General features: G+C 38.1%; 1 protein-coding gene across 1 annotated transcript in view; it reads left to right on the top strand.

The window, feature by feature from the left end:
* The window catches only part of NAPB (NSF attachment protein beta), a 665,740-nt gene that overhangs the window by 155,876 nt on the left and 487,296 nt on the right, over positions 1 to 22,568 (top strand). The window contains exon 2 of the mRNA XM_044056384.1: positions 17,730 to 17,809. Coding sequence (XP_043912319.1) covers positions 17,730 to 17,809 — 80 coding nt within the window. The remainder of the gene's footprint in view (positions 1 to 17,729; positions 17,810 to 22,568) is intronic.

Here is a 22,568-nt window from a genome sequence, read left to right as displayed (position 1 = left end):
GAGCACAAAAACTTCTAGCACTTTGGCTCCAACAGAAATTAAAAAGGGCTGTTATCAAGCTTGGGGAGCCTATAACAATGAAAATAACCAGAGATCGTTAGAAATATTTTTGAAGTTTTATGAAAATCTGTATAAAACCGAGAAATATGGAAATCAAGAAAAAGTACAAATGGTAATGTTTACGGAATAATTAGATATGCCAAGGTTAGAGGTAGATGAGGCTCAATTACTAACAGGATAGTATGAGATGAGATAAAAAAACAGTGGTCTATAACCAGTCTAGAGGAAAGTCTCCAGGACAAGATGGTATTCCTGTGGAAGTTTGGAAGCTAGGAGTGAAAGAAGTGATGAAGATCTGAGAGTTTTTAACAGTGTTAAAAAAAAAAAAAAAAAAAGCACCAACTTCCTGGAAGAAAGCTGTGGTAGCTGTAATACCCAAGGTGATAAAGACCCAACAGATCCAGCTTCTTATAAGCCCATTTTGATTCTAAAGTATGATTATAAACTGCTGGTCTATTATGGCTAAAAGAATGGAAAGGTGATGACAAAATTGATAAATCTGGATCGGTGTAGTTTTGTGGAGGGGAGACAAATATTTGACTTTAATAGACCAATGATAATCCAGAGGGAAGCAGAATGTAAGAAACTTATTGGTGGGTCATGATGTAGAGAAAGCATTTGAGAGAGTAAGCTGGGATTTTGAGTAGGGCAATGGAATCCTTTACATTCCCTGACACAGTAACAGAGTTAATTAGGATATATGAGTGAAAATGAAAGTAGGTGAAGGTTCCTCTCTGAGTTCAGTTTGAACAGCGGAACCAGGCGGGGGTGTCCTCTCTCCCCTATATTATTTGCCTTATAATTAGAACCATTGGCATTGTGGTAATCAAGAAAAGTTTGTGTTATTTGCAGATGAAATTTTGTACCTGATGAAACCAGAAAAATATTTCCAGTGTTGTGGAACATTCTGAGACAGTTTCAAGTCTTTTGGGATACAAAATTAATGACTATGATAACATTTTATCAAAGGCAATAGTTGTGAGCTTTGTACCCACACACAGGTCCGTAGGTGTTTTATTAGGCTAACAACCCCAAGAGCCTTTTTAAGCCTAGCCATGCATCCCAAATCTCTGACAAGTTTTGATACCCTTGAGAAGTGTAAGCATGGGCCTGGGAGATTACTTGTTTCAGCAATACCCGTATTTATGAGGCATGATAAAATTAAGTACTTAAGACTATGGGTTTAAAAGGATTCTCTTGTGGCAACTAAGGATATGTGGGAAGAGACTAAGCTAAAGATAATACAAACCCTGAGAAACTAGAAGTTTTTGATGTATTGATATGTATAGCAAGATGCAAGCAGTGACATGTTATTATTCCCTTTAGTTGTATAAAAAAGGTCAGGCATATTTTTATCAATCAGAGGAGAAATTGTGGATGGCAATTAATAGAGAGTTGAAAAATATTTAGTTGGGAGAGGAAGAGGGCAAGAGTCAAGTGGGATAAGTTGATCCTTCCAACAGAACAAGGTGGTTTGGGATTACCTGATTTGTTGTTATTTCAGAGCTATACAGTTAAGGCTCCAATACTTGGCACAAGCAGTAAGTTATAATTTAGAGTGGAAAGGGAGAGGGAGCTGAAAAAATAAGGAGCGACAGGGTTTTTGGATGCAGGTCCTTAAGGGGAATAGTAACAACCATAGAGAATAATATATTAATAAAGTAGCAAGTATTTTACGAAGCAAGCTGACTCTGGAATGGAGATGAGAGATTCTGCCAATATGGATGACTGTAATTAGGGGTACAGATAATAGGTAAGAGGGGGCTGAGATTTACTAGAGAAAACTGACAAAATAACCAAGGTATTGAGAACAAATAATTGGGACAGTGAAAGGCAATAGAATGGGAAGAGATCAAGAATACATTTGGACTGCAGGCTAAAGATTACCTTTTCCTATCAAGGATTGACCTTGGAGTGTAGGCAAAGAGAAAGGAATAGAAGGATCCTAAGTGAAGGCCCAGTACTGATAAGAGTTTTTAATAGAATGTAGAAAAAAGACAATAAGTAAAGCATATAAAATATTGCATGATCACTATAAGAATCAGGAGAGGTTAGAAAGGATTGGGAAGAGAGATTGGATGAGCAATTCACAAAGAAACAGTGGCAGGTTATATGTATAGCTCCCAAATATGCAACAATGTCTAGAAAAGTTAGGATCTTTAGTTGAAAGTGTTTGCATAGGTATTTTTATGACCCAAGTAGACTCCAAAGAATTTTTCCTTGGATAGATTTCTAAATGGTGATACGGAAGAAAGATGCAACTGGGAACATATTTTTTGGGAGTGTAATGAGTCTGCAGACTTTAAAAATTCCCTGCAGACTACAATGTCAGAAATGCTGGGTGAGCAAGTTGGTGTAACTAATATTTTTGAGCAGTGACACTGAATTGGAATTGCCTAGACATAGTAAGGCTTTGCTCAGTTCAATTCTGGTGGCTGCCAAAAAAGCACTTATTAGAAAATGGAAGTTGAAGTCTAAACCAACCACACAAGAAGTACTGAATATAGTAACCCAGGGACATCGGGAGGCATACGCACTGTACTGATTTCAGTACAACCTATTTAGAAGGGGGGTAGCTTTTTAACTAAAAAAAAAAAAAAAAAAAAGTGTTGGCTCTTTAAGGATGCTTGCTGGGTGCAGTAGCTTTTCAACTAAAAAAAAAAGCATTGGCTCTTTAAGGATGCTTGCTGGGTGTTGTGGTGAAGGTGAACGGGAGCTGACGTCATGTCCAGCTGGCTGCAAGCGGGAAATTAGCTTGAATGGAGCAATCATTAACAGATAGGAGTGCGAGCGGGAAACGGATCAGGAAAGTATGGAGCAATCAGGTAAGGAGAGTATGTGAAACAGATCGGGAAAGTGTGTGTGTGTGTGTGTGTGTGTGTGTGTGTGTGTGTGTGTGTGTGTGTGTGTGTGTGTGTGTGTGTACGCTTATGTTATTTATTAATTTCTAGAGGCTCCATTCATTTCTGTATGAATGAGAAAGTGTGTGTGTATATGTATGCATGTAAGCTGAACAAGCCGTTCTGTTTAAATGAGAGATAAAGTGCATGTGTGTGTTAGTTACTGTGTGAAAGAGTAGGTGTGTGTGTGTACAATTATATTATTTATTCTGGAGGTTCTATTTGTATCTGTAAGAGTGAGAATGTGTGTGTGTGTGTGTGTGTGTGTGTGTGTGTGTGTGTGTGTGTGAGTGTGTATGTAATTTTGAACTAGCCGTTCTGTGTGAATGAGAGATAAAGTGCATATGTGTGTGTTTCCGTGTGTGTTTAACATACCTCTTAACTGTCCAGATTTAGCCTCATATTTTTTGTTTCTCATATAATTTGTGGGTTTCTGGCAAATCACAGAGGACTGAAGTTAGTATATTCTTCAGAAAGTACATTCTAGCACATATCCTGTTATTCTAGCAACTTTCTTAGTTAAAAAGAGCAATATTTAAAATCTATCCCTATCATATCTCTCAACTGTCTAGATTTTCACAGAATGTCCAGATATTTGCCTCATATTTGTGTTCCATTTCTCCTACAATTGGTGCTTTTCTTGCAAATTACTGGCTAACCATTGAGGACTGAAGTGTGAAAATAATGGCAGGCATTTGAGTTTCAAACTCCACACACACCAAAAAATTCATGCTAATGTAAAACCTGGAATTATATCAACTTTCTAAGCCTGCAAGGGCAATATTTAAAAAGTTTTCCTATTTTTGGCCCTTTGTCCCCCCATAACTACTGGCTTTGTCCAGATTTCTTGCTTGAAGAGGTTGAGAGGCATGATCCATATTTTGGGCCATTGTATCTCCATTATTTCAGGCTTTGTCCAGATTTCTTGCACTAAGAGAGTGAGAGATATGCGCACCTCTCATCTGTCCAGATTTTTACAGAATTCCCTGATTCTTGCCTCATATTTTTGACCTGTTCCTCAGTATTTGTGGTTTTCTGGCAAATCACTGAAAATTGAAATAAATAAATGTCATACAGCTGGACTTCATTTCCTTTAGAAAATGCACGCTAAGACAAATGTTGATATTCTAGTAATCTTCTAAGTCTGTAATAGCAATATTTAAAATCTGTCCCTGTTTTAGGCTTTGTCCAGATTTCTTATGCTAACAGGTTGAGAGGTATCGTAATGCTGGCACTCCAATAACTGTGGTATAACTTTGATAAAAAACTCCTTTATTTAAACATAAACTTCAAACATGAGTTAAGCGCTTTCATCTAAGATACTTAGACCTCCTCAGAACTGAATCACCTCTTGTGCATTATGTTTATATAGTCCATACATTTCCAATTATTTGATTAATTAATTAATTGGGTATTAATTGGGTATGTGATGAAAGAATGGGGTAGAAAATATATTCCATTGTTGGGGAAAGGTCCCCTAATTAAAGCAAACCCCGAAAAACCAATGGTGGATGCACACCTTGATTATACTAGAGCATGTATATTCCAACACACACCTTGGACTAACAATGTAAAGGAAATAATTGGTAAATACTGGAATATATTAAAAATGGACAAGAAGATAGGGGGAATTGTGGGACCCACACCCAGATTTGTGTCACGGAATGGGGGTAATTTGAAAATGGAATTGGAAAAGAAAATAGACAATAAGAATGAGTTGGAGGATAGAAAAGGAACAACCAGATGTGGGACATGTAAACAGTGTAGGTACATTTTTCCAGCAACTACTTTGAAACTTGAAGATAGACTAGGGACTTTGATAAAATTCCGGAAGGGTAATTGTAGAACTTCCCATCTAGTCTATCTGGCTAAATGCTCCAAGTGTCCCAGTTATTACATAGGGAAGACAGACAGAACACTGAGGGAGAGAATTTACGATCATTATTACTGTATTAAGAAAAAGGACACCAAAAACGCTTTATGGAGACATTTGGAAGAAAACAAGGGCTGTAACATGTTTCACTTTGGTATTGTGGACATAGCCAAAGTGAACCCTAGGGGGGGAAATATTAAAACAAAATTAGGGGAGTTGGAAACTAAGTGGCAAGTGAAATTGGACGCATCTACCCTACCAGGATTAAACGATCATATTTCTATAAAACCCATCCTAGCAAATATGGGGTAGGGGAAATATGAGGGTAGTTGTGATTCAACTCATAAGGTCTAACACTGATGTATTGAATTGTATTTTATTAACAAGTGTATTTTTAAAAAACAAGAGGAAATACAAATGATTATATGTGGACAGCGTAGCTTAACATGTAATGTTTTAATGAATTTTAAAAGGTATGTTTTATTTTTTATGTTTAAAGAGCACTATGTAAAGCACTTTATCAACAGGCATACTGGCACTTTAATACAATGTATAATTGTAATACCCAATTAATTAATTAATCAAATAATTGGAAATGTATGGACTATATAAACATAATGCACAAGAGGTGATTCAGTTCTGAGGAGGTCTAAGTATCTTAGATGAAAGCGCTTAACTCATGTTTGAAGTTTATGTTTAAATAAAGGAGTTTTTTATCAAAGTTATACCACAGTTATTGGAGTGCCAGCATTACGAATCTGAGCCTAAGGGAACGGATTTTGGTTTCTTTTATCGAGTGGACTGTTACCTTTGACTATTCTATTTTATAGTTGCAGCATTCAGGCATGGATTCGTTAGACGAATTGCCTTCTATTTTCTCGCCTAGGAGAGACGAAATCAGAGGGATCCAGTCGGAAATGGCTATAATGCGTGGAGAACTGACTAGGCTTATTGAATTGGTGAGTCAGTCCACGCTTCAACAGAATGGAAATGTGCGCATGACGTCAGAGAGCACACACAGTGTAAGGAGTAAAGGCAATACTATACCCAACGGCCAAGGAAATGGCGCCGAGCGGGAGAAGCGTTCCTCTTATGGATCCTCATTCCAACCCGATGAAGCAGCGACGGGGAAAGGGAATAAATATGGATCGGAGGCCGAATTTTTGATCTCGGGGGGCCAAACCCAAACGGATGCCACCGAAAAGGACATACACTATGGCGGGAAACTGCCAACGTACAGGTACTATTCCTAATCATAAGAACGACAAAAGGGAAGGAATGGTGAAAGATATTTGCTTTAAAAGTTTTATTGACTCCAACTTTGATTTTACTGGGAATTGTTACAAACGAACTACACATGAACATAATGGTGTAGACGCTAATTCCACAATGACTCTGAAAGAGAAAATATATGTTTTTGGCAAAAAACTTAAATCATGTAAAAGTTTGCAACTTGAAAATAGTTATATTTTGAAATGTATAGATTCCAACATTGTCCCTATGGGACTAAGTTTCTTTAAATATCCTGTCTGCATTGATTTAGATGACGAAACTATGAAGGAGTGTTCGAAAATGTTTGATGGCTTTGGTATGTCCTTTATGCGTTTTATTTTAGAATGCAATGATAAAAAGATATGTATTTTACTGGAAGAACTTGATACATTGAATGAAGCTATCATTAGTGATGTACTATATGAAGAATATGATTATTGTTTAAATGCACAATATAATTGGGTCCAAAAAGAAGTTGACAAACAGTTTGAAAGGAAGTGTAGAAAATTCCAATGAGATTTGGACCAATACAACAAAGGGCAGGCTTACAGGTGGGAGAAGGGTAGTTTTCAAAAAAATAGGGCAAATAATAGCAATTTCAAAGTAGGAAAGAAAGGCAATACATTTGATAAAAATGAAAGGGAATACACTGTTGATGGATGTTATAATAAGAGGCAAAATCATGATAAAGTGTTAGATGGAAATGTTTTTAGGAACCAGGGGAAAAAGATGGCGTCAAAACAGTTCAAACCAGTGGACAGAAAACTACAATTACCAAAAAAGGACCAAGGGGGAAGGGCACACGAGATGACGGAAATGGATGAGATAAGAAAAATGAATAATATTACTAGTGTATACCAACAATTCCATATACACAATTACACCCAATATGAGATAAGGAAAGAACATTTTTCCTTGTTCAGTAAAGGGATGAAATATGTGCCTGTCAAGAAATTTAAAATAGAAGACTATATTATTGATTTAAAGAATTTTTTGAGAAAAATTAACTTGGCTGTGATATACCAGAATGAAAATGGAGGGAGAGAGAATGGTAGTGAATTTAAGAAAAAAAGTACCTACACACCCCCACTACAAGCAACTCTTGGACTATTTGAGAAAATGGTAACAGATGAGTTATACACATATAATATTAAAGTTAATGGTACTAGAGTCAAGTATAATTTGAACAAACAGGAAGCTAGTGCTTTGAAGGAATTACAAAATGAGAGATCGATAAGAATAATGAAACCCGACAAAGGGGGAGGGGTGGTCTTGTATGAACAGGAAGCTTACAAAAACAAGATTTATGATATCTTATTGAAATCAGGTCACTATACCATTTCATCAAAGAACGAAGTTAACATAGGTTACAATAAAATAAATTTGTATTTGGAAGACTTATTGGTAGATGAAAGGATTAGTGGAGACTTATATAAATTTTTGAAAACAGATTTTCCTATTATAAGTACGATAGTTGGCATCCCCAAGATCCACAAAAATATGGTGGACCCCCCTTTTAGACCCATTATTTCGGGGAACAGGTCTAAAACCTTCAACTTTGGAAAGGTAGTGGATGGTTGGTTGAAACCCCTATACAAATCTATAAAGCACATTATCATTGACTCTTGGGACTTTTTAGGTAGGCTAAATAATGATTTGATAGCACCAGGGGCATTACTAGTAACAATAGACATGATAGATTTATTTTCGAACATCCCACAGGATGATGGGTTGATTAAATTAGAAAATTGTATGAGAAAATCAGGCAAATTCACATGGGATAAAATACAACTAACGGTGGAATTTATGGAACTGATACTCAAACACAATTATATAATGTTTGAAGGTGAATATTATGTGCAAACAGAAGGGGTAGCAATGGGGGCAGCTTGTGCCCCCATTTTTGCTAATATATACCTGTACGAATGGGAAGTTGAAAATATATTTACTTCTGAATGGTATAGTAAGATAACATGTTACTACAGGTTTTTAGATGATGTTTTTTTGATTTGGAAAAGTGACCGGGATGAGTTGGAAGAATTTATGGCCTACCTAAATTCCGGAGCAACGACCTCAAATTTACGTTCAGTGTAGATTCACTAGCTATGCCCTACTTAGACACACTAATTACGGTGGAAAATGGGAAAGTGAAATCTAAAATATATAGGAAAGAAAGTTTCAGTAATGGATACTTAGAATATACCAGTTCACATCCCATTACACAGAAAAAAAGTATCATCAAGGGGCAATGCATTAGAGCCGCCAGGATGACATCTGAGTATGAAGACCTGGTTATTGAGTTACAGGGGATAGGGAACATGTTCATACAAAGGGGATATCCAAAATGGATGGTTGAAGACACAACAAGGTATGTGATGAAAGAATGGGGTAGAAAATATATTCCATTGTTGGGGAAAGGTCCCCTAATTAAAGCAAACAACCCCGAAAAACCAATGGTGGATGCACCCCTTGATTATACTAGAGCATGTATATTCCAACACACACCTTGGACTAACAATGTAAAGGAAATAATTTGTAAATACTGGAATATATTAAAAATGGACAAGAAGATAGGGGGAATTGTGGGACCCACACCCAGATTTGTGTCAAGGAATGGGGGTAATTTGAAAATGGAATTGGAAAAGAAAATAGACAATAAGAATGAGTTGGAGGATAGAAAAGGAACAACCAGATGTGGGACATGTAAACAGTGTGTAGGTACATTTTTCCAGCAACTACTTTGAAACTTGAAGATAGACTAGGGACTTTGATAAAATCCCGGAAGGGTAATTGTAGAACTTCCCATCTAGTCTATCTGGCTAAATGCTCCAAGTGTCCCAGTTATTACATAGGGAAGACAGACAGAACACTGAGGGAGAGAATTTACAATCATTATTACTGTATTAAGAAAAAGGACACCAAAAACGCTTTATGGAGACATTTGGAAGAAAACAAGGGCTGTAACATGTTTCACTTTGGTATTGTGGACATAGCCAAAGTGAACCCTAGGGGGGGAAATATTAAAACAAAATTAGGGGAGTTGGAAACTAAGTGGCAAGTGAAATTGGACGCATCTACCCTACCAGGATTAAACAATCATATTTCTATAAAACCCATCCTAGCAAATATGGGGTAGGGGAAATATGAGGGTAGTTGTGATTGAACTCATAAGGTCTAACACTGATGTATTGAATTGTATTTTATTAACAAGTGTATTTTTAAAAAACAAGAGGAAATGCAAATGATTATATGTGGACAGCGTAGCTTAACATGTAATGTTTTAATGAATTTTAAAAGGTATGTTTTATTTTTTATGTTTAAAGAGCACTATGTAAAGCACTTTATCAACAGGCATACTGGCACTTTAATACAATGTATAATTGTAATACCCAATTAATTAATTAATCAAATAATTGGAAATGTATGGACTATATAAACATAATGCACAAGAGGTGATTCAGTTCTGAGGAGGTCTAAGTATCTTAGATGAAAGCGCTTAACTCATGTTTGAAGTTTATGTTTAAATAAAGGAGTTTTTTATCAAAGTTATACCACAGTTATTGGAGTGCCAGCATTACGAATCTGAGCCTAAGGGAACGGATTTTGGTTTCTTTTATCGAGTGGACTGTTACCTTTGACTATTCTATTTTAGGTTGAGAGGTATGAAGGTATGGTGTGTAATGCTCTAGTTAAGGGGGAGGGCAGGTTAGTCACTTAACTTGATCAGGCTTGACCCTGTAACTTGGTTACAGGAGACAGAGCCTGAATTCTCCCTACCAACTACCAGACTGCTGAAGGAACTGTGAGCTCCAATGAAGACTAGAGCCTGACTACCAGACTGCCGACGGAATTGTGAGTTTGGGTTTCAATACATTTTCAGGGTATTATGAGTTTCAGTGTATTTTCAAGGGACTGAGTGTCATTTCATTTTCATGGAATTGTGAGTTTCAAGGGAAGATAAATTTACTGTTGCTCATGTTAAGTCTGTTGTCAGTGTGCCACTAACTGTTTTGTTTATCAAATGGCCATCACTATTTGTGTTGTAGAATTTGAAAGCAGTGTTAGTAGCATAATTGCCTTTGGTGCAGAAGGCTGTGGATTCTACTCCCACACTATTTGGACGGAGTGCTGGTATTGCAGTGCCATTTTGATTACGGATTATTTGGTGCATTTTAAGGGGGTATAGGGGTTCTACACTCCTAAGTGTGTCCTCCTTTGTATAAGATGCCTAGTAACTATGAACTTCTTGTTAGTTTGTCAGTCATTCCTTATTGCAATATTACTAGTTTACCATCTTTTAATGTAACATAGGCAATTAATTCTTCAAAGGCAGGAGACACTGAATTTGTAGACGAAACACCTGAAATGCAAATTTGTTTGCCAGTAGCAACCTCTTCATTAGTTATAGATCTCTTTAATGTAGAATTATCTGGACAACTTTTACTTCTGCAACGATTGTGCTTTTTGAATAATATTGGTGGATTGTAATGACAGAAGTTTTAGTGGCATTTTATGGTTGAAGTTTTCTGAAATGAGTAGTTTTATCATTATTGTCTCATTGCTTTCTAGAAGAATGTTAAGTACAAATTTAAAACACCATTCTAACAAATGGTGATGTATTATACAAGGAATATCATTTATAATGAGGGTGAATCAAATAACACATACATGTGCGCATGACCCTATAAATGTGTGCAAGGAACCCATGGTTTAAAAACAGTTCAAAGCTAAACATGATCAGATGCATTTTCTTTTAATGTGGGTTTCATGCCATTTCAGTGAATGTGAGTTTCAAGGGCAGAGAAGTTTACTGCTCATGCCAAGTCTGTTTTCATTGTGAGACTGTATTGTTTAGCAAATGGCTCAGTGTTAGTGCTATTTTATTTCAATATCTGCAATCATTGTAGACGTAAATAAGAAAACACGTTCCCTATATCTTTATTTAAAATATCTATGATAATTCTTTACATGGCTTTACATACAAGACCAGTCAGACATATGGTCTGTGGTTATCCAGGTCAGTAGAAGGCCAAACCTTGTGCTAAGGATTAACTGCTGCAGTCCTCCATTCACTAAGGATGAAGCCGATTAGCAGGCTAATGTTGGATGGTGATTTTAGAGTGCTTGATAGCTCATGTTTCATGCTATCCAAGGGGTATCTCAGGATATTATCAGGGCCCATTGAGATGGTATTCTTTGCTTGGACAGTGCAATGAAGACCTATTTGCTAGTGATAGTCAGAAGAGTTATGGTAGGAGGCGTCTCCTGAGAGGTATTGAGGGGAAAAGGGGGGTGAAACTGGAATTAAATTTATCAGCCAATAGGTTTGCTATATCCTCTGATTCTTTTTAAGTGGTTTCATTTACAATTTGTTCAGCGCACTGTCATGTTACCTTTGAGGTTGTGAACAAAGCTGATGAAGGCCTTGTGGTTATCCTTTTTCTTTGAGGATATGTATGCCTCAAATTTGGCTTTGATGGGCTTGATAAGATTTCTGAGTTGCTTATTTAGTTTGAGGGGTTTCATACCTTTCTGGGTATTGCACTTCCTAGTTTTGGCCATGTTTTTCATCCTTTTGTTATACCACTTGTTAATAAATGAATTCCACCAGGGTGGCTTGTTATTTGAGTTGGTTCTCTGCTTATTCCTTGTGTGTACAGCTACCTCACTGCAGCTGCTTACATGATGGTATAGGGTTTCTGTAAACAATTTGCATAGTGGTAGCAGAGTTCACATCTTTTTCTGAGATGGAAATTTTAGCATGGTATAAGTCATTAGTACAAGGTCTGCTTTGGAATAATTTCTAAATGTTTGAGGGTTAGATGGCATTCACTTGTGACAAGTGTTTGGAAAGATACATACCAAAAGGGGCATTATAATGACTAAATGATTGGCCTAATGAGTGCCAAGTAGTGGGGAATAATGATATGCCTGGATCTGGATGATATATCTTTAGATATAAGTTATACAATGAAAAAGGATTTCCCTACAATAGTGAGTATGCTGGGCCCTTTGAAGTCTCACCTTCATGCAAGGGAATGTCTGTTGCAGTCTTTCATTCATCCAGCACAAAACCTGTTTTGAGATTGGTATTGAATAGCCTTTGTAGAAGGTTCGACATATCAGATTTCAGACTACAAGTAGGCAGTCTACTATGTTATCCAGTCGCAATAGACATTATGTTCTTGGCTTTGGGTACTAACCTCAGAAATTGTTGAGATATTTGAGGGGGTTATAGATGCAGGTATTTGATGTGCGAATACTGGAAGATTGGTGGATGAAGTTCAATCTCAATTAGTTGGCCAGTGGATTGGCCATATGCTCTGGTCCAAGTATGTGATATCATTTCTTATCAGCTCACTGTAGTGCCAGTCACTGTTTGAGATTTCTAGCACAGTTAAAAAAAATACTTTGTGGTTTATCTTTCACCTGGGTTTATATTTTTACCTCGTATCAGGCTTTGATTGATTTGATCACAGTCCCGAGTTTAGTTTAGCGAGAGTGTTTTTAGCTTTCTAAGTTACATTTATTTTTACATGCAGTGAATACTTTTTCTTAATTATGCTGCCCATAGGGCTTTATTTTTGAATTTGGTGTTGCATTTATTTCTGATGGGGGAAGACGTGTCTATGGAACTATTTAAATATGCATAAAGCTTGGCAGTAAATTATTCTCTACAGTGGAAGCTTGAAACAGGCTTAGAGGAACCCCATCCCCAACTAATGCCCAGTACCCAACATAATCAGAAACCAGCACCACTCAGATACAGTATGTGCACACAAGATCACTTACACTAGCTTACAAGGGGGTCAAGAATGGTGTGGTAATTTTCTTTGACATTTTCAATCAAACCTGAATGTCTTCATTTGTTTTTTCAGCATGTAACAGCATTGGGCTATATATAAAGTGATTGTTTTCATTTTGTGGAGGGTAGGGAGGCAGTCTGCATTTGCAGAAGCTGTTGCCTTCTCAGGATACTGGATGGTATCATGTCAGCTTTGAACATTAAACTTTGAGCAAAACTTACTTCTTCCTTGAATTTCTTTTCTTTCCAGTAATGTTGTTCAGACTATCATTGGATCATAAGACTAGGAAAAAACTCCAATTGGATCATAAGACTAGGAAAAAACTCCAAACATGTTCCTTAGAGCATGTAACAATCCCACTGGTTCTGGGACCTAGGGAAATTTTCTTGCTTTCTTATTTTTTTTTTAACCAATTTCCTTTCAGCAAAGGCTTGAGATTCACAGAATGTAAGCAGGGTAGTAAGGATGTAAATTTCAACAGCTTTAGTTTTTGCTTGATTGACTCCCATGGGTATACATCTTTATTTATTGTCAGTGGCAGTATGAATGTATTCTGTAATATTCAACTTACTGTGACATCATGTGTTCCACTTATATATATATATATATATATATATATATATATATATATATATATATGCACACACACATATATATACATATATATATATATATATATATATATATATATATATATATATATATATATATATATATATACACTAATTTGTTTGTGTTTTTTTTCCACTTTGAGCGTTATTCTTAAAAACTACCATAATAATTAGTTTGAATCTTCTCTTTTTTCCTTATCTTCTACATGATTGTCAAACCCTTTCCTATGTAAATATGCTTCTAGTATTATTATATTGTTTTGTAATCTTTGTACTCGTGTTCTTGATGTTAATCTCCATTGACAATGTATTACATTTTTATTTTTCTGAACTGTTAGTGTAATTGGAGCTTAAAAATAAATTAAAAAATGAATAAACTGAGCCCAGCTAAAATGTATTTGTTGTTGGGAATGTAAGATTTACCATTCCAAAAGGCTTAGTGTGTGTGTAGGCCGTAGGAGTGATCAGCCATTGCCAGGTAACCCATGCGGGTGGAAGGGTGTGAGTGTAGGCCATAGGAGTGAGTTGCGATTGCCAGGTAACCCATGCGGGTGGAAGGGAGGTAGCTGTGGCTCATAGCTTGGGTGTTACCTCAGGAGAGCTCTATATATTGTATCTCGGATGACAATTCTGCGGAGCATGTGCTGCCTAGAACCGGCCAGTCCTTTAGTCGGCAGCACTGCTGGAGCTCTAATGAGCCACTACAGGAGTTAGGGGCTGCAAGGGGAAGAAGGGTAATCTTGGGAAGGTCACTGCAAGGGGAAGAAGGGTAATTTTGGGAAGGTCAAACTGATCTGTTCTACTGTAACTGGAAAGGTATTTTGTTTTTTGACGTATAGAAGATGTACCTGTGGAATGAAATGTTCATGCAGCATGTAAGTAATTACTACCCTGGCATATACTTGCAAGTGATCTGTTCAGAGATCATCAATATGAAGGGGCGTGGCTTGGTCAGCAGTGTTAATGTGGGTGTGGCTTTCTGAGGGGGCAGCAGTCTGGGAGCTGAGTACAAACTTGAAAATCCTGGCTACACTCCTGAGTAACCGTGATAAGAAGTGGAAGTGAGGTCTTTAGAAAAGTCTATAGCAAATTACATAGAAAATGGGAGTTGTGGGAACAATACACATAATGCTTTAAAGGTGGAATAGGTTTTAGGGGAAGGCAGGAAATTAATGAGGTATGTAGTGTTGACTGTATAGAATATTATATGTGATATACAATGTTTGCAATTGAAAATATGTTAATGGTTTTTTTTATTTGTATAAATGTATGATTGCCTATGTCACAAGTGATGATTCAGTAAAGATATTTCTTCTTTAAAGAAAAAAGTATTACTTTGACACTTAAGTTAATCCATCAACAGAGTTTGCGTCAACTTGCTTTTTCTAAACAAGTTTGAAATTCTAATGTCCGTCATTATTGACTAACTGTAATAGTCAGTGATTTACCAGAAAATCAAAACTGTTACAAGAGGCAGGATAAAAATTAAAAGCTGGATTATAGATGTTATATAAAATCTTTGGTAGTTGAGCAGTGTTTGTGCGTATCTGCTTGTGTATGGGTGAGTGAATGACCAGGGTACTCCTACAATGCAATGCCTGGACTGCCAGTGGTAATTACTGCTGAAATGTGTTTAGCACTGGCAATAACTATACCTGATTCAGGGACATGCAGATTAGCCAGTGATGTGGGCTTTCTCATTGTGGCTAAGCACATCTCTGAATCCCATTTCCCATGTTTCTGTAAACGGCAACTTTTGGTAGCTGCAGTTTACTTGAGAGCAGGCATTCTTTTTTGAATCTCAGCCTTTCTTGTACCTTTGTGTGCAAGGCGCGTTTTCATCCCAGGACCTCTGTAATATCCTTTGAGGATTAGGATTTGTCTGAATAAATGTGCTCGTATCTCATTTTTGCTTAAAGCAAAATTTCGCCTTAGAACTAAAAATGTATTTTTTCACTCTAGCTCTTGTTTTCGGAGTTATTTTAGTATCTCAAAATCACTATGACTGCTGCTTATAGAATTTTAATATGTTTTCTGCAAAATGGCTGTCAGTGGGGCTTGACATATCAACATGGTCTTATTTCTCTTTCCCATAATCCATTTCAAGTCTGTTTTATATGAGACGTGCTAGACATAAGTAGTGGTGTATTCCCATTCCATTGACATGCAATGGGATCAGTGCCAGTCACCGTCGTCATGTATACTGTCTGCAACAGGACTGCTTTTATTTCTTGAGTGGCCCTCATTCGTGTGTGTCAAGGCTTGTTTTATAGTATACAAAGGAATTGAACAGCTGTAACACAAACAGTTGCTAAATTGCAGACCTTTGTTCAAAATATCTTTTTGTACTCCAAGATAAATTGACAGCCCTTCTCCTTGCACTTTGGTAAATGTGCTAATACATCATAAGAATTACTAGAAAAAATGTGTTATGACTTTTCTCTAAATGTCACAGACATCTTTGATACTACATTCAAGTCCTCTTTAAATGTTTGTTACTTTACATTTTGAGTTTAAAACTTAGCATTTTAGTACTGTGATGCTGCTTATGTAAATTTGTCAAAAGAGGTGACAACAGCAATGAACCATTGACTGATCTAATTGCTTTCTTTTGCTATGAAAGGCATGGTTGCATTCAAAGTTCTCTTTCTCTCTCTCTCTCTCTCTCTCTCTGCAAATAAAGACAGTGGAAAATAGTTTCACACCTCTCCGTCTTGTGTACAGCAGTTTGAGCTCCTGAATACAAATCTGTGTCTGCGGTATGTCATGCAAGTGCAGACAAATTCCTCTGCAACTTATGTGACAAGTTAAGCTTAAAAAAAAAAAAAAAAAAAGTGGGTGGTCTTTCCTCACTTTGGTATCAAAGGGAGGGAAATTAAAGCTTTATGAAGTACAAGCAGATTTCAGGTACCTGCACAGTGCTTGAATCGTATTGTAGGGAGAAAGGCAACCTAAGGGTGGGAGGATGGCAGAATGGAAGAGTGGGAGGATGGCAGAATGGTTAAGGTGTTTACCTTGCAGACAAAAGGTGCAGGGTTTGATTCTCACATGGGGTAATTGGCTAGGCTTAAAATGACCCACAAGGGCAATTAGCCTAGTACTAATCTATGAACCTAAGTGTTGAGTTAAACTGTAGTTGAAGATTGGAGTTTTCCTTTAAGTATCTGATCTGTTAATGTGTTCGGAATTAGATGTAACCTCTTCCTTTAGTGATCCTATTTCATTTGATAACCCTAATAAAACCACCTCTATCTCTGTCATGATCTTTACTTGAGCTTTCTTAACTTTTTTGCTTCAGCTGAAGTTTCTACTTCCCTTTTTCACTCTGCTTTGTATTTTGTGCTTAACATTTATCCTGTGTTTGAATTTTTGCTTTGTGAGTCTGAATTTTTTTATATACCCTTTAAAGTTTATCTCACAGTGCAGACTACTTGTGTGTTGTCTCCACACTTTTACAAAACTCCAACTCATTTCTTGTAGACATTTGTTTGGTTTGTTTAACATGCATGCAGCACACTTGAAAATGTATTTCTAAATTTGTTTTGTAGCTGTTGTGCCTTACCTTACCATTTTGTTGATCTACCAGGTTGCAGATATACTGGAAGACTGCCCTTGAAATTTCGAGCTAGCAAATGCCAGTTTTTGCTAGCAATATATGTGTGACTCCTTGGTCATAGCCTTTTGTTGTGATGTTTTGCATCCTGTTTTACTATGCTACCAGGTTTTATCTTTTTACATGCACAGACTGTACTTGTCATCATTAGAAACCTAATGTTTCTCCGTACAGTTCTTGCTTCTGTTCCCAAATCTCAGAAGTAGGTTATTTGCTAATTAATTTACCTTTAGTCCTCTAGCATTAATTTAAGCTGTCATAGTCATTAGCAGGTGACCGTCTACAAGAATGGATGTGACCAATTATCTTATTTTAGAGATTTTAATTCCATATTAGAATTGTAAAGCTTTCAGTTGCTCACAGGTTTAGGAAAAGTGTTCTACTCTGTGCATTCATCTGTTCACATTAGTCTGTTAGCAGATATAGGTTACATACCCCAGGCTGTATAGCTGTGCTTTGTGTTATTTAAGTTTGCAGTACTATGTAGAATGAGCGTGCTTATGATGATGGAACAGGAGGTATTTGTGACAACTGTTATCCAAGAAGTATTTAGAATTCTTATTGCAGTGTTGATCCTTTGCTGTCCTGTTCTAGGGGGAATTCAAAGGTAGAAGAAGCCTGTGAAATGTATGCCAGAGCAGCAAACATGTTAAAGATGGCCAAAAACTGGAGTGGTAAGTTTTTATATATTTTTTTCCATGTGTATCTATTAGGGCATGGATATTCTGTTCATATGGTGCATTCTTAAAGGCCAGATTGCTTGTGATGCCATAACCTTACAAAGCAGTGTCACAGAAAAGGTTATATCAAACTTGTTTTCTCAGAAGTTCCCAGAGATTGCCTTAATCAATTTCATTTCCCAGTTTCTGAAGATGTTTCACTGAGTTACATTATAATTCTGTGGGTATGTTGTAAGAATATGGTTCTCTACCCTTTCAGTGGGGTATGTGCAGTTTTTGTAATGGGAATTGCATATCTTCTCTGCTATCTTAGATTATCTTGGATTCTGGCAACCTTCTACTGGATGTTAATTAAAGGCAGTGGTTTGGATTTTTGTCTTTTTTTGTGATTATCACCTGATTCTCAGTCTGGTGTGGCTAACCCCCTTAAAGGGATTGGTGAGTCCAGGGATGTGATCCTGTCCTCTAGAATATACTTTTTTGTGTTGGAATTTTTTTTTTCTCAACAGGAGTCCATTTAGTTTTGAGTTATCTCTGTGGAATGACTATAAATCCCTGCTTTGTTTTGTAACTTGTATTACATTGTTGCAGCTGGTGCACCTAATTGATCTTGGATTTCACCTTTGCTTGGGCTTCAGATATTGTGTCAATGTTTTGGTAAAAGTGCCAAGGAAATGATCACTGAAATAAACTTGAACTGGAGTCGTTGCTAACCTTGTACTTGCTTTTTACCCCCAGATAAGAATGTGTAGAATGCATTAGTGATCTGTTGCATCGCTCACTATTATACCATCCAGCAGTGGTGTAGTTTCTGTTAGGTGTTGGCTGTAGCAGGATACACTCCACCCAGAATGCACTGCTTTTTATGTAGAAAATCGGTCTGCAAAACCTTTGCAGAATATTTAAAATTTTGCATAGAACAATATGTGATTATAAGTTTTCTGTGCTTTAACACCTGACAAATACATGTAACTTATTCGCATAATTGTCCGTAGGTTTTTATTGTATAAATTTGTTAACTGAGTAAGCCCAAATTGGACACAACTGCCTCTTTTCAAGGGTGACCTGTGAGCAGTCTCTGATCAAGTAACTTGTTCTGAGTTGTTTTCAGTAGGCAAACATTGCTTTTACTGTACTTGATAGTCATACATGTATGCTTTGATACTGTATGCCAAAGGTCAGCTGCAGCATAAGCATAACCTTTCTTTGTTGCAGAGTGTACTTCATATAAATTGATTTCAATTAGCTGCTTCTTTCTTTGTCATATCTGTGCTGTTTCATCAGTCTATAACATGATGGGTTTTTGTTATATTTCATGGTACTTTTAATTGTTTGATTTACTAGCCCTCCGGTCATATGAATTATAGCATTTAATATTTCTCATCCAGCAAAGGCCTACTTAATAAGGTGTTAGTATTCCCACCATCTTTCATAGGAGATAACTGGGCTAACCGCTTAAGAGCTCTTACAAGCCTAGCCAATTTTACTCAGATTTTACCCAATTTCCTATCCATAGGGGCAAGATAACACTTGTCAGCAAGCAAGGTTTTGACAGTTTTTACAAACTGTCACTGTCCATAAGGGGACATGGGCACCTCCGAAGGAGTGAATTTGTGACTTCCCATTCCTTGGTCCAGATTGCGCTTAAAGATGGTCAGGGAAGGGCTGTGCTTCATGTGAATAGGAAGTGTATTCCAGAGGAGGGGCAATCTTTGGGACACACACCTGCCTCCAGCATGACCTATTCATGTCCGAGATCAGGTTTAGATCTTTGGAGAAGGTAACCTTCATGCAGTTAGTTTTGCAAATATGCGACATTTCCATCAGGGCAGGGCCAGAGACTGCCATCTAGGTCAGGCACGGATCACCCCTCAGTTATCGGTAAGAAAATGAAGGGCTTTTAATTGGCCTGCATATGACATGTTGCTTATATCCTGTATTTTTTGGTGAGAAACCTCCTGAGGATACTCTAGCTGTTGCAGGTGCCTGGCGAGGTACATGCCAAAGAGTATATTGTACTGTGTTATTGGTCTGATTAGGGCTGTGTACAGTGGGTACTACATCCTTAGATCTGGATGCTATGCCCTTACTTATAAGTTGAGCCACATAGAAGGATTTCCTCACCATTGTGAACACATGGTGGTCAAACATGGTGGTCAAAGTTCAGATTGCTTTAAATCTGAGTACTCGGATGTCTCACCACTGGGTCCACTCTTGGGGGGGGGGGGGGATTGCAATCATTGTTGTAGTTCGCAGGGGTATTTGTTTTCCCAAAGAGTATTATGTAGTTTGAGGCCATAGCTCTGACACCAGTCATTAGTCTGTGTCAGACCTTTCTGTAGGATATCAGCATTGTTTGGGGATTCAGTGATTGCCCCAACTTGCAGTCAGCAGCAAACATGGTCAGCCAAAGCGTGTCTACATTTGCCTTGACATCTGAGAAGTATATTCCAGACGGGAGGGGGCCCAGCACTGAGCCCTTTGGTAATTCACTGGTGAATGGCCTCTTCCTGGATGAGGATTCCTCCACTCTAACAACGTGTCCTATCTGTTAGCCATTTTGCTGTTCATCTGGTGACATAGGATCATAGGAGATAACTAAGCTAATGGCTCTGAGGCCCTTACAAGCCTAGCCAAGAGTTTATCTCCAGAAATGAAACACCAATCAGCACCTGTCTCCTCTTTCAGTGAGGGACACAGGTGGAACCCCTGGGACAGATTTGTGGTTAACCATCCACTCATCAAGGTTGCACTTGAAGGTCAGTGACATACTTTGTTTGATGTGTATGGGGAGTCTGTTCCAGAGACAGGGCAGCCTCTGGGAGACAAACCTGTCTCTCCAGCAGGTTTTGTTCATGTCACATATTAGATTTAAGACTTTTGATTAGGTACTAGGCGAGGAGCTAGACTTACAGATATGGAGAATCTCTAGTAGAGCAGGGTCTGAGATTGCCTTGTAGGCGAGACACATCACCTCTCAGCAATCTGTATGATACAGAGTAGAGTTATAGTGATTTGGGCCTGTCCACATAGGACAGGTGTTGGAGGCCATGGATTCTCTTTGTAAGGTATTTCTGTGGCCTTTCCAGTTTGTGCAGGTGTTTGGAGAGGTACATACCAAACTGAGCATTGTACTCGATTATTAGCCTAATGAGGGAGGAGTACAGAGAGGCAATAACCTCCTTTTTTCTGGATGCAATCCCTTTACTTATGAGGTGAACCAAGTAATTCAAATGTGAGATTGTTGTCAACTTGTGTACCCAGGTCTCTCACCACAGTCTGTGTGCTTAGGGGTTGCCGTTAATTTGGTCATCAGTAGTGGTCATGTTTTTGCCGAATGGCATAATACATTTTTTTGCATTTAATGTAAGGCCATGACTTTGGCACCAGTCATTTGTTGTTGAGCCCCTCTTGAAGTATGTTAACATCATTTGGGGAGTCGATGACAGCACCCAACTTAGTCATCCACAAACTTGGTCTGCCACAGGCCTTTTGTCTTTCCCTGGACCTCTGAGAAGTAGATGCCAAACAATAGGGGTCCCGGAACAGATCAATGGGGGACACCACTAGTGACAGGTCTGCTGTCTGAGGTGGTGGCACCTATTTTGACCTTGTGGGTCTTATCAGTGAGCCAGTTGGCCACCCACCTGATGAGATGGGGATTTACGGCAAGTTATGTTAGCTTTTCAATGATGCCAGAGTGGGGGATTGTGTCAAAAGCTTTGGCCAAGCCAAGGTAAGCAGTATATACTGACTTTCCCTCATCCAGTGCATTGGTGATCATCTCAAAAAAGTCAACCCGGCAAGATCTGCTCTTGACGAATCTGAACTGGGTGAGGTCAAGTGCTTGGAGATTGCCTATGTCCTTGTTTATGAGTTCCATAATAATACGCTCCGTGGCCTTACAGATCAGACTTGTCAAGCTAATGGGGCGATAGTTTCCAGGGTCAGTAGGGGTACTGCCTTTGTGCAAAGGGATGACAATGGCAGCTCTTCACTCTGCTGGAATGAAGCATGTACTTGGGCTATGGTTGAATAGAGTACTCAATGGCGAGGCTAGTTCTTGGTGGAGATGTTGAAGAATACAGCCTGGGATACTATCTGGTCCCATGGAAGCTGTGTTCTTTGCCTTGGTTAGGGCCTTTAACACTTGATCTACAGAGATGTGAGGTGTGGGACAAGTATCGGGGATGTCGAATGGGCCTTTGGGGGTGGCAGGGGGTGAAGTTTGCACTGAACTATCTGCTAGCAGGTTGGCTAAGTCAAGAGGATCAGTGTAAGTGGTACCATTAAGAACTAATTCAGAACAAACCTGGGCTTTGCCATGGAGGTTTCTGATGTAACTGAAAAGGGCTTTGTGGTTAGCCTTTGTTTTGGAGTCTAGTTTTGATTCATAATTGGCATTGGAGGTTTTCACTAGTGGTCTAATTTGCTTGTTGTGGCTAAGGAGGGAGGTTTTCCAGTTGGGAATTTGTGCCTGTTTACCCTTGGACAACAGTTTCTTGCTATTATTGTAAAGCCTGTTGATAGAGGATGTCCACCACATAGGCTTGTGTTTCATTGAGGAGCAGGTTTTAGTTCTGTTTGGTATGGCTGAGTCCAAGCAGTTGTACAGGTTCTTGTATACTGCACTGGCATACTGTTCAGCATATTTGTCTGCATCCTCTGAGGGGGGTGGTGGTGTGAAGCTACTGATACCCTCCCTTAGAAGGTAGTAGTCACTTTTTGAGAAGTTTTTTTAGCTTGGTTATGG

The sequence above is a fragment of the Protopterus annectens genome, chromosome 1.part2 (assembly GCF_019279795.1).
Source record: "Protopterus annectens isolate FY-2018-M chromosome 1.part2, PAN1.0, whole genome shotgun sequence".
Lineage (NCBI taxonomy): Eukaryota > Metazoa > Chordata > Ceratodontiformes > Protopteridae > Protopterus > Protopterus annectens.
Note: the sequence above shows the minus strand (reverse complement) of the source record. Positions and strands in the feature narration are given on the sequence as shown.